Source organism: Labeo rohita, chromosome 7 (assembly GCF_022985175.1).
Source record: "Labeo rohita strain BAU-BD-2019 chromosome 7, IGBB_LRoh.1.0, whole genome shotgun sequence".
NCBI lineage: Eukaryota > Metazoa > Chordata > Actinopteri > Cypriniformes > Cyprinidae > Labeo > Labeo rohita.
Window position 1 is genome coordinate 18536410 of NC_066875.1, and position 17678 is coordinate 18554087.

At 34.7% G+C, this 17678-nt stretch overlaps 1 protein-coding gene across 1 annotated transcript; it reads right to left on the reverse strand.

Annotated features, from left to right (window-relative positions):
- Nucleotides 1-14274: 14274 nt before the first annotated feature.
- On the reverse strand, nucleotides 14275-16927 carry apip (APAF1 interacting protein). The gene is made up of 7 exons (XM_051113742.1): nucleotides 16738-16927; nucleotides 16477-16577; nucleotides 15323-15371; nucleotides 15095-15212; nucleotides 14877-15012; nucleotides 14583-14750; nucleotides 14275-14499 (listed from the first exon to the last, which is right to left on the reverse strand). The coding sequence occupies exons 1-7, from the start codon at nucleotides 16789-16791 to the stop codon at nucleotides 14400-14402; spliced, it is 726 nt and encodes a 241-aa protein (XP_050969699.1). The 5' UTR covers nucleotides 16792-16927; the 3' UTR covers nucleotides 14275-14399.
- Between the last annotated feature and the right edge of the window lie 751 nt (nucleotides 16928-17678).

Genomic DNA, 17678 nt, shown 5'->3' on the forward strand with positions numbered 1-17678 from the left:
TTGCAGGTTTGTGTCATATTCTGAGTTGAATTTCACTGTTTTTATTAATTTTGAGGAATACTGAATCTGTTTTTTGTGAGTGAGATGAATTAATGCATGCTCACATTTATTCTAGAACTAATATCTTCTGATTTCTCTCAACATGGAGACAGGGGAGCTTTAATCAATAAATGGGGGGGAAAAGTAACTGGCGTTACTTATTTGAAAAAAGTAACTCAGATATTTTCCTGTCAATTAAAATGTAATGTGTTACTTTACTAGTTGCTTGGAAAAAGTAATAATATTACGTAACTTGCGTTACTTGTAATGCGTTACCCCAACACTGCAACAAAGAATATCGTTTACATGGTGCACGTCAGTTCTGTATGGTATAAGACTCTTTTGCTCTGTATCTTTCTTTTCATGTGTATGAGACAAAACGACGGCTCGTGTGCCTTCACACTAGAGTTCATGGCTCGTACGCTGATGAACTGGAAAATAAAATTCTAATAATATTATAATATTATAATAGATTATAGTTACGCCACATTTTTTGTCAGTAACGGTAACGGGGTTGTAACGGGGGAGACAGTAATTAGTTTGATTACTTGTTACTGAAAAAAAATAAGCCTGATAGTAACGCAGTTTATTTAAAACGGTCTTATTCCCATCACTGTCTAAAACATGGATGATACATTATTAGAAGAAAAAACAGCCATTGACTTCAAGGACACGATCGTGTCATTCTGTATTTGCATTTCAATTTATTTCTCTCTTGGGCAGTTTACTGAGATGTCATGCTGATCAGAGCATCTCAGACTGGAACAAATACATTTCATCTTTAATACTGTGCTCGAATCTTAGCACAATCTTGCATTCGGGATGTAAGAGTGCTTTTGAAGAGCTGTGAAATATAATGGCCCAGAGTGGTTTTTAAGCAAATATGTGGCCACATGGTCAAAGGCTAATCACAGGCAGAGTATTTCAATGCTCCTGTGACACTTCCTCTATGGACTGTCTGATTTACAAGGCTGAATGGAAGGGCTCTCTGCAGGAGCTTTGCCCATGTAGCCGTTCCTTCATGTCCTTTCAAATAATAGAAGGGTAATGACTTCCCAAGGCGTCTCTGTTTAGTCTGATTAAGACTCAGCAAATTGCAGGATGTAGGACCATCTATCCTCCTGCTCGCTGCAAAGACGGAATAAGGGAGGAGAGTCTCGATAAAGGGAACCGACAATGGTGTTTTATCTGCTTGGCAAAAGGGGACCGATTTCTCTATCCCCTGACTCCTCGCACTTGATACCTATCCCTCTCGAAATAAGAACAAACCGACCCATCAGAAGACTTACGGCACTATATGGAATGTTAAAAATAAGGAGCTCAGGAGAATAGCTCCCAAAGGACCCGCAAATTGACGTCACCCTCCTATCACTCAGTGAGCTCCCCGTCTTCACAACCTGCTGGTGCAGTTTGCCGCAGGCAATGACTATACTTGGCAAACATTGTCACTACTAGGAAAGTCACGATACCTTCATCTCTGCCGCTATATGGAGTTCTCTCGGTAATCCAGCGCTTCTGTAATGATTTGAGTATGGAATGCTGTCACCATCCCATGATTAGCAATGAACGACTGTTATGAAACATATCAGTTCTCTCGAGTTTTCTTCAGAGGGGATGTCTTGAAGTTTGTAAAATTGAAAACATCAGCATGCAGTATTCAGATCAATACATTATTGCCTTTAAAACCCTCTAAATTCCTTAATTAAGCCTGAATACACATAAGAAACTAGGTTTAATGGGAAACAAATCACACAGGCACCTCACTAACTCGAAGGCTTAGATCTAAAGACTGTGATTTATGCTCGAGCGCTCGCTTTTGGCTTATACAACTAGGTAGTCCTTCTTCTTTAAGGGGTTTTGGCTATGGGATGCCCACTTTAGGGTGGACCTCTCCTTGGAAAGCAATAAGCACTTCTAGACTAGCATGGCTCTGCAATGTGCATAATGTTTCATTTATAGACTGTAGCACAAAGCCTACACACAAAAAAAATCCCCTAAGCACTTCATACAAAGGGAATCTTCTCATTAATGGTATCAAATTGAATTTCCGTCAAGGCACCTGCGTCCTTGTTAAAAAGCGAATAGCAAAACTAACAGAACATCATGAACAACAAATTGGAAGGCAGGCACAGACTGAGAGACTGCAAGAGTTATTTGTCTGATGTTATGTAACACTGGGTTTATTTCAATCCTGGTTTATTTTTGTGTCTGGAAAAAGTCTCTGCAAAATGAGAGTGGTGTATCTAAGCACCAGCAACTGGCTTGTGCTGCATAACAGAACACAGTCTGTGTGAATGCAATTCCCTGCAGTTATGTATGACGCAACGCCAGTTTATTGAATAAAACTAAGCATAATAAAATACTTTCACCGAATTTGTGAAATACATATCTGCAGAAAAAAAAAAAAAAAAACCCACATCAAATTCAGAGTTTAAAGACGTTATCTTTCTAACACGAAATTGAAACATCTGAGGCTCCTGAATGTTACTCGTTGCCTCCTCTGATGGACTAACCTTTCCATGGCCTTTATTAATAGCTTCAAAATCAAAGACTAATATTCATCCTGACATATCCTAAAGACAGCAATGGCAACACAATTCCTGGGGACTGTTTCAATAAGTTAATATTAGAGCCGAAGCCATGGCCTCATTGTTATTCTACAAGTGCTCTGTGTCTCCCCTCAGTTCAAAACCTGTTCTGATAGGAATCTCCCAGCAATAGCCAGCAATTTCAAAGAAATACAAAGGGAGCGGCGAGAGGAGCAGTGGGCAGGAAAAAGACAGGAGGATGAAAAAAAGAGAGTGAGCGAGGAGAGAGAGAGAGAGCAACTGGCCATCAAAGCACCTAGTTTACTTGTCAAATCATATATCAGCTTTTTTTTTAAATCTGGTTCACAGAAGTTCATTACTGTCGATTAGTAGCAGATATGCAGGTATTATTATATCATCTTTTTGGCTTTAGGTTAAGGAATTATTCATATAAAACTAACAATTCAGTTATATTTATTTGGAAGATATTTTGTAGAATGTTGACATACATTTTTAAAATATCTTCTTTTATGCACAGAACATGTTTGGAACAAAATGAGGGGCTGTAAATGAAAGCAGAATTTTCATTTGGGGTGACGGTGGGGGTGGGGGTGAACAATCCCTTTAAAACACAATATCTCAGCCATTTTGCTTGATGGAACCGATTCGGATCATCTTGACATAAGGCAAAGCATCACATGTTGTATGGTTTCATGCAGTGACTCATCAAAAATAGGGAGATCAAATTTGGATTAAAGAGCAAAAAACCCTCTCACAACCGTTTGCAAAGCTTGAAGTAATATTAAGATGACTCACATGTTTGTTGTGCCTCGTGACACCTTGCAAAATTGTTGTTTTCTCAATAAACACTCCATCAGATATGGTAAAGTAGTGGAACAGGCCTGATGTTTTTAGCTACTTCATTGTCCTTCAGACCAGGGGAAATCTCAAACCAGAAAATGTAAACACTTTATTATGTTCAAATGCACATGCTCATCATATTGTTCAGGCAAGGCCATAACATTCTGCTGGGGGCAGATGCTGTCACAAATGTAGGTTTTTTATTTATTTAAAGAGCACCTATGAAAAATTCACCCGCTCCTTTTTTTTATCCCCATAAATCATAAGCAGTGTCTCAGAACAAGTTGTTCGCAGAATCTGTAAAATGTGGCGTTACATTTACAGGCCCTGCCTACGATTGTTGACGGACACTGCCGTATTAGCACACAGTGAGCTGCACACAATCCGCCATGTTTATCTTCATGCTAGAGCATTTAAAAGTAGCATTCAAGTAAGAAATGTCTTCTAATTAGAGCTACAGAAATTATTTATTCAAAAGAAAAATATTTTTATTTTATTGTTTGGTTCATATAGACAACAGTACAGGTAATGTATATTATGCTGCTGTCAATTAATACGCAGATCTAATATAAATATGTGATTTCTTTCTCAGCTGTTTACCTTCACAGATATAAGCGACTGTTTTTGTAACTTGTGTGTTTTTTACATAAACGTGTGTGTATTTGACAGTTTAAGTGCAATAAGACATAAAAGAGAAGAGTGTGCTGTGTGAAGCCACTTTCTGTGCCTGTGCTTTGGATTTGTGCACTCAGAATACCGTATATCAGAAGTTTAAACTGATACGGCTTTAAAATGCATGATTTCAGTGCAATAGACTTGATAATCAAAATCAAACAGATGTTTTATGGCATAGTACCTGAGTAAAGAGCTGTAAAAGCACAGCTCTATTCTGGAAAAGTGGGCAGGGAGCAGCAGCTCATTTGCATTTAAAGGGACATGCACGAAAACAGTGTGTTTCTGCTTTCACTCAAAATAGGCATTTTCAAAATTATATAATAAATGATCTGTGAGTTATTTTGAGCTGAAACTTCACAGACAAATTCTGGGGACACCTGACTTATATTACGTCTTGTAAAAGGGGAATAATACACTCTAAAAAATGCTGGGTTCAGCCCAGTGGATCATTTTATTGGGTTGTTTTTATTATTTTTACCCAGATACTGGATTATTTATTTATTTATTTTTTAACCCAAATGCTGTGTTTAACTTGTTTGGTCATTTTATTGGGTTATTTTTAATATTTTTTTACCCAGTTGCTGGGTAGTTTTTCTGTAAGTAAGTTGCTGAGTCATTTTTAACGCTGGGTAATTTCTTTCTACCCAACTGGGTCAAGCCTGTTTTTGACAAAACAACCCAGCTGCTGAGTTACAGGAGAGCACGGTTCTCAACGCCACCAATTTGGTGCACTTCTTCAGCGGAATAAAGGTTTGTATACATTTTATTTCATTTATAAAGTCTTTACTCTGCTGTAGATTATATTATTTTACAGCAGCAGTCACTTCGCATGATGGAAACACCTTTTGCCTTGCAGAAAATAAATTGATTTTATTCATTATAGTACTGAGTTCAATTTAATTTAAGGTAAAATATGTTCTTTAATGTCGGTACTGTTTGTTTATGGGCAGGTTTTGGAGTCAGTCACGGCATCTTTCAGCTACGAGTGAAATGCGAGGCCGCGGTCTGAAGTTTGCAATTAACCCGGCGAACAGCAGCCCTTCACTGGCTTAGATTTCAGTGACACACCAGCACGAGAATCAGCGCTATTTCAGTAAAAAACGATTACAGAGAATGGTTAAACACACTAAAATTAAAATTTTACTTCAAATGTTATATTTTTTAATGTCTAAAACGCTTGTTAAATGAGTTTAACTGTATATAATATTGTTAACTATGCTGTATTCACCCAATTAAATTCAATTTGTCTTGTATTTGTCTGTGTTCTTGCTTAACAATAAATGTTCATCTTTTGATTATTGCTGTCGCCTCTAGTTATTCTGTGTGTTTTTATAAGTTACAGTCCATTTTAAGCCAGCAATATAATATTTTTAACTAACAGTTGACTTAAATAAAACAACCCAGCATGTTCGGTAAAAACATTTAACCCAACCAGCTGGGTCAAAATAACAGCATGTGTTCTGTCCAATATTTACCCAGCGCTGGGTTGCCAAATAACCCAAGTTGGGTTGTTTTTAACCCAGCATTTTTTAAAGTGTAGATGCCTTTTAAATTAATTAAAGAAATAAGGGACTGAATCTATGGAACCTTTTTACAGACTGCGATAATGTGTTTCCACAGTTATTAACATCATGAACCTAGCATTATTTTTATTACCATTGCAAAAAACAAAAAATATACATTATAATTTGCGGTAAATTACCTTGGCATTAAATTTTAAAACACTTTTTCAGAATACATTTTAACTGTAAATAATATTTTTATTTCTAAAATATGCATACTGACTCTAAATTGTATGTCTAATATGCCTTATCAGCTCTGTTAATGTTTCTTGTCTCTCACATTCAATTATGAATTGCATTTCACGGTTTACGTAAGTTATATATGCTATTCAATTGTATATTAAATTCAAAATGCAATAATGAAAATGTTTGCATCACAGGATATTACTGTATTTCTATCATGAAACAATTCAAATATTCATTGCCTAACTACTTAAATCTCACCTTTCACTGTTGGAATTTAAACTTGACTTTCTTTGGTCATCTCAAACATTTTGACATTTACTTTAATCGCTTTTAAATCACTTTTAAATTTGACAATTACTTTAAACCACTCAAGATGACTAGCCTTTAAAAAAGTGATGCACAATGGAGTAATAAAAGGGGAGACAATTTGGCCTTATCTAATCCCCGTCAATGTCTATAATGGTAAAGGCCCCACGTTTAGAAATTGATTTCAGTGTACATTAGGATATTTAACCGTAGCACTATGATGCAGGTTTGTCATTGTTCACTCAGCTGCATATCCCTGTTGCTATGGCTGCCTCAATGAACTAATGTGAGCATTGTTACCTGCAATTTGACTGCTCTCAGACACACCTGACTCTTGAAATAGAAGTCTTGCTGAAACACAGATGACAGATTTTCCATCAAGAACTCGCTGTGACTTTTATAGCACACACCTCTAATAGCTTATTTGCTAATATGCTTCGAAAATAAATAAAAACATGAATCACATACACAAATACTTTCACACTGCTAATTCACACATGCCCACTTGTCTCACAGCTTTAATCATCAGTGCTTTAGCTTGTGTTTTACTTCAGCGATGGCGAGGGATATAAGATGTCACTCTTGTAATTGTGAGGACATAGCTGGTTGATTCAAGGCTTTGAATCGATGGGGCCTGAATCAATCTGCAAATGAGCATGTGTGCAAAACAAGCAAAGCCTGTGGAAGGGACCTGGGATGATCGATGTCTCTAGAGACGCAGCTCAGCGAGAGCTGAATACCCTGATTTTCCACTGCTAGGCATTGACGAAGCGTAGCCAAAAAAGCATTGTGATTACCTCCTTAATGTATCCCAGCACTCTTGCCCATTCCACCAGATTCCTTTCTTTTAGCCATGCAGGAGATGACCGCATCAGACCTTCATTACAAATGGAGAAAAAATATTACATATCCTGTTGTATATTCATCGCACATCTGACTCATTTCATAACTTTTCAGTGTGGCTCAAAGGTATTTTACAGTGTTGATGAAAAACTGGAGAAAAAAAAATATTTAAAAATTAGATTTTCTCCAGCACACAGAAATTACCTTGAATGATCTTGAATATACACAAAAACATGTTAGCCCAACAATATTCCTTCAAATGTCTGGGCAAACTATTTCATATTCAAGAATATTCCTGATTTGTCAAGGAATTGCAACATGATTAAATTATTTGGTTACTATATTGTTTTGCTTTTTTGCTGACTTAATTTATGCTGTTGTTATTGGTTTTTATTGTCACTGTTAGTTATTTGTGGTGCATTGATGTTCAGAGCTCAGCATTTTACTTAATGATGTTTTTTGATTGTCACAGTGATTGATGTTTGTGCATTAAGTACTGAGCTCCGTGTGCATCTAAAAAAAACTATAGCAAATAATGTCTTTCCTTTTGAATGTTTTTTCTCTTCTTCAGAGATAAAAAAGTTCACTGAATATTAAGAATGATTTAAAACTATGCATGAAAAGGAAATAAGCAGGACATTTTGCGTTTAGCAACCAATCATTTGTTAAGGAACATTACATTACTATGGATTACTAATAGGACTATTATGTTGAGTGATATATTATATTCTTACTATAAGACTCACTGTTATCAGGTAATTATAAAAACTCAATATATCATGTTGCTATGATTTTAACTTTAATTCAGTTATAACCAAAAGAATAACTCATATTTTATTCAGATATTCTAGACAGGTTGTTTTTTTATCTACAGCACCATACAAATGAAAATAATAGAAGCTGAGTCATATGCACCTGGTAATAAGTTGTATTTCAAGCATTGCTCAGACTCATTTAATGATGTTCTGCTTTTTAATCATAGCTGTTAAACGTAAAACATAACACATGCACTACAGGACACATAGAGGCCAACCTGTATCTGTAGCATTGTTACCTCAACTCTTCATATGCGCCCACACTGAATCCTCTAAAACCTGTCAGAGAAGGTTATGTGCTTGAAATCGATAAGAGCAACTTATGTTCAAAGTACCTGCATACACACATTGTCAATTTAGGTGGCTTTGGTTCACTGCGCTCATGCACTAACAGATTTCCCTGATTCATTTTAGCCCACAGCAGACATTTTCAGCCTTTTGATAAACAGGTTTGGTGGTCTCATAACTTCCTTGCCAGGATATTCAGGTCATTAGCCACATTCCTTTCTCTTGGATTCACTCAACAGGGCAAATTGTCCCTTATAGAAAGAGAGAAAGAGAGAGAGAGAATTAGTCATCCATCTTGATAGATGGTGCTCAGTGGGAGCTACGCACAAAGACAGCAAATTACGCTTGACCCCTGATTGCCTGCAGTACAGCCCTGCTGTTTTCAAGTAGCCAACATTTTCCTTCATCTCTAGAGTATGGGACCTCTATGCAGGTAGAATCTAAATTTTTAGCTTAGATCCATACATACATATGACTATATAAGACGCTGGGACCTCTATGCAGGCATAATCTAAATTTTTATCTTGGATCCATACAGTACATCGATATGTCTGTATAAGACGTTTGTCTCAAACAGAACAGCAAATGTGAAAAATACAGATTTCACCATTTTATTCAATTCTGAATGACAAAAGCTTTATTGAGGTTGATTTAATTCAATATTAAGGTACATTTTAATTTCTCAGAAATAATTCTGTAAACTACAGTAGCCTATAATGAATCCTGTTACTTGGTACATTACTACAATATATTAAAGGTTAAAATTAACAACAGAGCCAAAACATTTCAATTAAATTGCTATTAGTATTTAAAGAAGCCTGTAGTAATAATCAGCACTCAAAAGCTTATTTGTATAAATTTAAATTGCAAATAAAGTGCACATTGTTTTTATATAATCTATTACAAATCTCCAATTTTTATGTCAAACAGATTTAGTGACAAATATATTTAGCAAAATTTTTTTCCTAGCTAGGCTAACTAACAAACTATGTACAATGATTGCCCTGAGAGCACACATCCCAGATAGCACATGTACGTCTGCAAGATGTCTGTTAAAGATTATATGATCTGGAAAGCATCTGCTCTGTACAAACACCTGTCAGATGTCTGTAAGATGTCAGTTGTACATATATTCTAAATCATAAACATCTTAAAGACATCTAATAGACATCTATTTGGCATCTGATAGCAAACGTCCTATAGACGTACGTATTGCAGATGAGCAAACACTCAAAAAAAAAAAAAAAATGTCTTCCAGATGTAAATGCAGACGTCAAATAGAAATCTCTGTGATGTATGTGTGCTATCAGGGGTACGTCTGCAAGACATCTGTTAAAGATCACTTGATCTGGGAAGCATCTGCTGTGTACAAACATCTGACAGATGTCTGTAAGATGTCAGTTTTACATACATTCTAAATCATATACATCTTAAAGACATCTGATAGGAAACGTCCTATAGACGTATTGCAGATGAACAAACACTCTAAAAAAAAATACATCTTTCAGATGTAAATGTAGACGTCAAATAGACGTCTCTGTGATGAATGTATGCTAGAGATACATCATGGAGACGTCCTCATTTGGAAGACATATTTTTTTAGAGTGTTTGCTCATCTGCAATACATCTGTAGGACATTTCCTATCAGATGTCAAATAGAGATCTATTAGATGTCTTTAAGATGTTTATGATTTAGAATGTATGTCAGATGTTTGTACACAGCAGATGTTTTCCAGATCAAGTGATCTTTAACAGACATCTTGCAGATGTATATGTGCTATCTGGTTTTTTTTTTTCTAAGGTAAATGTAGTTAAATGGAAATGTGGATGAGTGATTAAACATTTTGTTAAGATGTAATATATCTTTTTAAAATTTTCATTCATGTTTATTTTGCTATAACTGATCAGTTACTAGCACTCTCCGCAGCCAGTTAAATTTGTTTACGCATCAACAGAAAATGGCACAGACAAAAAAAAGAAAAAAAAAAAAATAATAATCTTTAGATTCTGTGAAACTATATTTTTCTTAACTCCTGCTTTCTCACTGCTGTCATTTTTGTTGTGTATATATATTTTGTTATTGAGAAGAAATACGCAGCAAGTATTTGTATATTTATTTAAACGGCGCTGCCCTCGGTGTGGGTGCCATTGTTGCAGTTGTCCTCTGGATCAAAAAAAGATGGATCTCAATCAATCATTGCTGGAAAAGATTCAAATACACAAAATTCTGAAAAAAAAAAAAAGATAATTTGTGGGACCTGAAGGATTTTTTTGAAGAACAGCAAGCAGTTTAACTGTTCAGGACAAACAAGGGACTCATGAACAACTATCACTAAAAAAAAACACAGCTGTTGATCATTCAGGTAACAACACAGTATTAAGAATCAAGCTTATGTAAACTTTTGAAAGGGGTCATTTTTAAAAATTCAACTATTATTTTCTCTTGTGGACTATATGTAAATGTCTTTTATGTGAAAAATCTTATTCAGGTCAGTACTAAATAAAAAAAAAACTTCCTCTCATTTTGCAGATTCTGCAAGGTGTATGTAAACTTTTGAACTCAATATAGCGACATACAAGCTATATCTTATAAACGAAGGGTGCACACAGCAGGTCCTCCACTGTGAAAACTAAATTCTGTAGTAAACACCATCTTAAAAAGATATTACACAGACAGGCCTGTTATCTCCACTTAGTGAAACATAGCCTGAATATTATTTCTGAAGCATAAATCTGAATGTTATCCATGGGCTTCACTCATAGAGATGACACACTTCAGAAATATTCATATTCATATAGACACTGATGTAAAAGATTGTGCTCAGTCAAATTCATATTCTACAAATAACTGGAATCTATATTCTTAAATGCTATATCTTCATCATTCTTGTGTCAATTGTGAAAAAAAACACCGCAATGAAATAACATCAAGTCATATTGTGTTCTGTGGGTCTACTGAACATTATGGACATTTTTCACTCAGCATCAGTTGCATTTAGATCTCTGCCAGTGATGGTCTGCAGCAGTTTAGAAAGGAGGGTGCATCAGATTTGATCATATTTTGATTGCACTGAGTAAGCTGATGAAACCTGCTCGACAACAAGAGGCATTGCCTCAGAGATGTTAACTGCAACAGCATATGGAGGGATGATGAGACCAGCCTCTGAGGGGGTTTGAATCACCCAAGCTCAGTTCAGACCAGCCCTGTAGCTTCTAGCAGGCTCGGGAAGCTTGTGAATTACAGGGCCTTTGAGAATAATGTTCATTCAAATGGATGGGCAGGCAGAAGCAGTACAAAATGGATGGCAGTAAAACATGGCTTCACGATTCCCTCAAATATCATTCGATAGAGTTTTTCTCGGAGTTCTGACTCTGGCACAACACAGTTGTTTTCATATTCCACTGACACTCAAGCTGTTAAATGCAGACGTACTAAAAATGACTAATACAAACATGTTTGAAGTTGCAGAGGGCACATTCACAAGAATTCTTGAGAACTACAAGAAGGCCACTGAGACAACAGTGCCATCTCCTGGCTGCTTTTCGTGAATGTACATAATGCTGTATATATGGTTTGAATCTCAGTTAAGTGCCTAGTACACACAGTTCCAGTGTCAATAATACCATAAGTCAAAAGCATAACATTTAACAAACTATACTAAGATACTATTAAGCTGATCCAGCAGCAGTTAGGACTCATTAAAAGCATCAACATGACCATTCTGATGCTTTGAGAACCCACCCTCTGATGAGTTCAGAAACAATATAATACATACTTCTACTGATGTTCAAGAAGTTGTGGACTGTAACTTAAAAAAAAAAAAAAAAATATATAATATAATAAATATATATATATATATATATATATATATATATATATATATATATATATATATATATATTATAACAAATTGCTGCTCTTTTGAACTTTCTTCTAAACTTAGGGGGAAATAAAAATGCATCACACTTTCAAAAAAAAAAAAAAAAAAACACAACTGTTTTTGGAATGAATGACAAGAAATATTTTTTAAGCAACAAATCAGCACTGTTGGGCATGTTACTTTAAAAATTTAATTAGTTATAGTAACTAGTAACTTCTCACAAATAGTAACTGAGTTGGTAAATCATTATAAAAGTAACTAATTACCAGGGAAAGTAACTACTGTTTTACTTTTTTAAAAATGTTTGAATATGTCAAATAGCTTGGATGCCCCCAATATTAAAAATGTTAAATGAATGAAATTTCAATAAATTGAATGACATTTTTAGGTTACTCACCAGATACAGTATATAAAGCTTAATGGCATTTTTTTAAGTATCTGAATGTACACTTGGCATCAGTCAGTCAAGAATTATAATATGACATTTTGATAACTTAGCATTAAACTTTAGTAATTAGAACTTTAAAATAACCATGTATAAATGTGTATTTGTCATATTGACTAAACTTAGGATTGGTGGTGGTGCTTAAGATATTGTTTGTAATTTAGTGTTTCTATAAAAAATGGGGCAAAAAATAAAAAAAAATACTGAAAAGATAACAAAACTACTACAAATTCTACTACTAATAACAATATAAAAAGGATTAATGAGGTGCTGGGTTCATGAATATTAATCACCTTGTCTGCGTTCTCTCCAACTGATTTGCTGAAATCAAAACAGGGATGATAATAGGTGAGCGCCAGCCAATGAGATTGCCGTTTGCGCATTAGTTCCGCCTACTACCGGAGAAACCGGTAGTTCTTAAAAGCCGAAGTGTTCCAAAAGAACTCCGGTGTTATTTTGACAGGAAAAAACAGCAAAGAATATCGTCTACATGCAACGCGTCATTCTGCATGGTATATAAGACTCTTTCGCTGTGTATCTTTCTTTGCGTGTGTGTGAGACAAAGTTGTGTGCCTTAATTCACACTAGAGTTTATGGTTTGTCAAATACAGGTACGCTGCACATCCATTCAGATGAACTGAAAAATAATATAAAAATGAAATTATATTTATAATAATGTTATAATAAATTATAGTAACGCCACATTTTATTGTCAGTAACGGTAATGGCGTTGTAACGGAGAAACAGTAATTCGTTTGATTACTCCTTATTGAAAAATAGAGCCGTTTATTTCTAACGCCGTTATTCCCATCACTGCAAACAAGCATATTAAAATAGTTTATGAAGGACCAAAGTCCTCTGGCTTTGAACATGAATGGAACAATAGTTTGTTGGTGTTATTTTATTACATGCAGCAACAAGCTAGTGATATGTGATATTCTCTCCTTCTGAACACTTGAGGGAGCTATATAAATGTGCTCACTGAAAGAAGAATGAATTATACATTACATTTTATAAATTTTCAAGTACATGGTACATGCATGTTTTTTATTTCTCAAATAAAAATAATTTTAATGGGCATAAAAGTGAAAATTCATATAGGAATTAAACAAATCATTTACTTTCCCCTAATGTTGTTCCAACCCTGTATAACTTTGATTCATCTCTAAACCACCAATTAAAATATTTTTATTGAAACCTAAGAGGTACCTCTGTTTCTGTACCTCTGTTTGAAAGTTAAAGTAAGGACCATGTGACACTGAAGACTGGTGTAATGGCTGCTGAAAATTCAGCCTGTCACAGAAATATATTTCATTTTAAAATATATTAAACATTATCAGCTATTTTCAGTTCTAATATTTCATAGTATTACTGGTTTCACTGTATTTTTGATCAAATAAATGCAGCAATTCTGTCAAAAACAAAAAAAATCGTATCAACCCCACACTTTGTAGGTATTATATATAATAATAAATGACAAAAACAGTATTTATAATCATTTAAGTGGATATTACTTTGAAGTATTATTTTACTTAACACTTTTGGAGAAAACCAACAAATATACAGTTATAACTGTATAAACAATTTTAGCTTATAAGCACTTTTAATTTTGATAGCAATTTCATTTTAATACAAGCAGCTGCCAAACTTGGCAACAAATGCTAATCATGACATTATGATGCCATTGTTGCCAAGCATCAAAACATCCACACGAAAAGAAAAATGGCATTAATTAGTTTCAGAATGCTGTAGACTGGCATGTCAGCCGTTCTAATCAGCATTCTTACATTTCATTCTGTTCGCAGGTAACTGACATTTATCTTTGTAAAAATACTGAAAAGAATACTGTTTTTATAATACTGTATTTAAAAATATTTAATTGCAAATACTGAACTGTACATTTTCAAAATCAAGGTGCAATAAGAATTTATTATTTTAAAAACATTGTTGCTTTATTTGACTTAAATGTGTCAAACAATGCCTTTATCTTCAGTGGGAAGAGCAGAGGGGTCCAGGCCACATTGTTTCATCTGCACAGCTATGTCAAATAAGTAGTCATAACATTCACACCTGAAAAATAATACAGATTTGAAAGATAAATGATGTATACATACACAAAATATAGCCAATGAGGTGTGCATTTCATAGCTTACATAGTCTTTGCTTTCTCCCAGGTCTCTCCCCAGACGTAGACCCCGTGTCTGCGGACGAGAACAGCGCAGGAGTCGGGGTACATCTCCATGGCTCGGGCCATGCGCTCTTTCAAGTCTTTCTCCTCTGGGGTGTTCTCAATAATTGGAACAACCAGAGTGTCATCATACCTGAGTCAAAACACATGCAAACAGTAAGTAAAAGCAGAATTTTAGATGCTGACGTTACAATCACAACTGTTCTTTTCTGGAATAAACACTATGGCATAAGTAAAGCATCTTAGCAGCAAGTACAACCTGTAGTTTGTACCAGAGTTTCCTTTTCGAATCCCCTTGATCATCTCTTGATGCGTGATGCGAAATTCCTTGCCTGGAAACATGAGAGTTGCCATGACAGCAGACTTTGAGTGTGTATGGATTACTGCCTGAGCTCCTGTGAAAAAGAAATGACAAAGTGTTTTAAATACTGTACAGAACAGAAACAAGTTAGCAACCCACTGTGCGTGGACAGGTACCTCTCATTGTGTAGGCGTTCATGAAGAGGGGCGTGCATTGGCTTTTCTTCAGCTTCTTCTGTGGAGGTGGACAACTGATGTCCTTCTCATCAATGTCACACACAAACATGTCCTCTGGCTAAAAACAGGAGTGGAATGATAGTTTGTTGGTGTTATTGTACATGCAGCAAAAAGCTAGTGATGTGTGGTGCATGTGATTAAAAAAAAAAACAAAAAACAAAAACTTACTTGTATTCTCTCCTTCTGAACACCAGAGGGAGCTATATAAATGTGCTCACTGGAAGAAGAAATAACTATACATTACAATAAATTTTACACATTTGCAAGTACACGGTCAATGCATGTTTTAAATTTATCAAATAAAAATGATTTCGATGGCCATTAAAGTGAAAATTCACCTAGGAATTTAAAAAAAGTCACTCATGTTGTTCCAAACCGGTATGACTTTAATTCATCTCCAAAACACAAATTAAAATAATTTTACTGAAACCTAAAAGGTTTCTGCCCCTCTATTAAAAGTCCAGGTAACCAAAAATGTTATAAATGCATCTTAAAATAAGTTGAATATTAATCAAGTGGTTTGTTCCAAATCTTCTAAAGACGTTTGTTTGCTTTATATGATAATTTCATATAGATTTTATTTGAATTTAAGCAATAGTTAATGCACTTACATATATTGCATTATATGTGACCTTGGACCACAAAACCAGTCTTAAGTAGCACTGGTATATTTGTAGCAATAGCCAAAAATACATTGTATGGGTCAAAATGATACATTTTTCTTTTATGCAAAAAAATCATAAGAATATTAAGTAAAGATCATGTTTCATGAAGATATTTAGTAAATTTCCTACCGTAAATATATCTAAATGTAATTTTTGATTATTAATATGCATTACTAAGAACTTTATTTGGACAAAGGTGATTTTCTCAATATTTTTATTTATTTATTTTTTTTTTTTTGCACCCTCAGATTCCAGATTTTCAAATAGTTGTATCTCGGCCAAATATTGTCCCATCCTAACAAACCACATGCCAGTGAAAAGCTTATTTACTCAATTTTCAGATGATGTATAAAATCCCTATGGTACGGTACACAAGGAAGCTTGAACATGTCGTAATTACACAGAATTTTAATTTTAAGATTATGTCAGAAACATCATGGTGATGCAACCATCCTTATCTTAAAAAAAATAAATAAATAAATAAAATTCTAGAAAAGAAAGACTAATAGCTTGTTTGGCATAATCTTTTATAGTTCACTCTTCTAACCTTTATGCAGAAGGGAAAAAAGCACGTATGAAGTGATTATTGTGTATGATGTATCAAATATGGTGTATGATGTATCAAATATGGTGTAACGTTAAAATGCCTTGACTAACCCATGCCGCAGGCTTATTCCTCCCCCGGTTCCTGTCACCCAGCCCAGCTGATAGAAGAGTCTGCAGAGCTCTGGGATCAGCACACGTGGATGTTCCTGATCCTTAAACAACAATTTAAGATCTGTTACTGCGTGATTACCCACATAAAACACACTTCTGACCAGATCTTTAATGCTGCTGTCTCGATTCTGAGAAACAAACGATATCGAGTATTTCAGATACTCCACAAAACCAGGGTTAAGGACAGTATATTAGTTTTACCCCTATTTCTTTTCCGTTGCACTCCTCGGTTTTAGTGTTCACGATTGACGACATTCTTGACACACTGAAAAAAGACTGTAAAGACAATGATGAAAAAGGCTCAAACTGTTAGAATTTACATTCCAGTTGGTTTCGCAGCGCAAAACAACCCAAAACAGCAAACCAACACGTGATCACACAGCAAGCGCTTCAGCGGAAGACGGAAGTGAAGAGTTTTAAACGATAAAAGACCCCCAAACAAGGAAGTAAGTATGTCAAAAATATCAAAAAACACACACGCTTGTTCTTTCGTTTCCCCCCTTTTTTAACAGTATCTTTTGTTTAACTGCCTAAATGGGGATATTGCATAAACTATTGTTATTAAATACAGGTAGATACAAACTGTAACCTAACACTTACTCCCTACATTTTTACAGCTAAAATATGGTCAAGCAGGTACACGCATAATGTTAAACAGAATTAATAGTAACTCAGCTGGTGTTTGTCCCAAATGTAACAGTGCAAAATTCATTGCAATTAATTAATTGTATCCAGGATTTTGAGAAAAATAAAACAAGCTTTGGAAAGAAGTCAGTCTCATGATATGACATGTTTTTTTTTTATTATTATTATTATTATTATTATTATTATTATTCTGTTTTGGTATACTTCCTGATAACTGGACTATTAAGAGAATTTCAAGCTATTTTACATGTTAAATGGCACTCTATTTATTCATTTATTTATTGGTTGAAAAATACTGAAAGACCTACAATAACTGAGAAATCACGGTTTATTGTACACTGTGAGAATGAGTGTTCATGAAACATTAAAAAAAAAAAAAAAAAAAAAAAAAAAAAAAAAAAAAAAAAAAAACACCCTGGTGAAAAACACAGCATATGCTGGTAGGTATGTTTTGATGCTGGTTTATGCTGGTCCTTTGCTGATTTATGCTGGTCATG

Bases quoted from the DNA above. Each gene is read 5' to 3' on its own strand.
- apip (XM_051113742.1), bottom strand. From the start codon at position 16,791: ATGTCGTCAATCGTGAACACTAAAACCGAGGAGTGCAACGGAAAAGAA. The intron at 15,372-16,476 runs GTTAGTCAAGGC...TTCTTCTTCCAG, and splicing joins GGAATAAGCCTGCGGCATGG to TGAGCACATTTATATAGCTC. The intron at 15,213-15,322 runs GTAAGTTTTTGT...TCCTGTTTTTAG, and splicing joins TTCAGAAGGAGAGAATACAA to CCAGAGGACATGTTTGTGTG.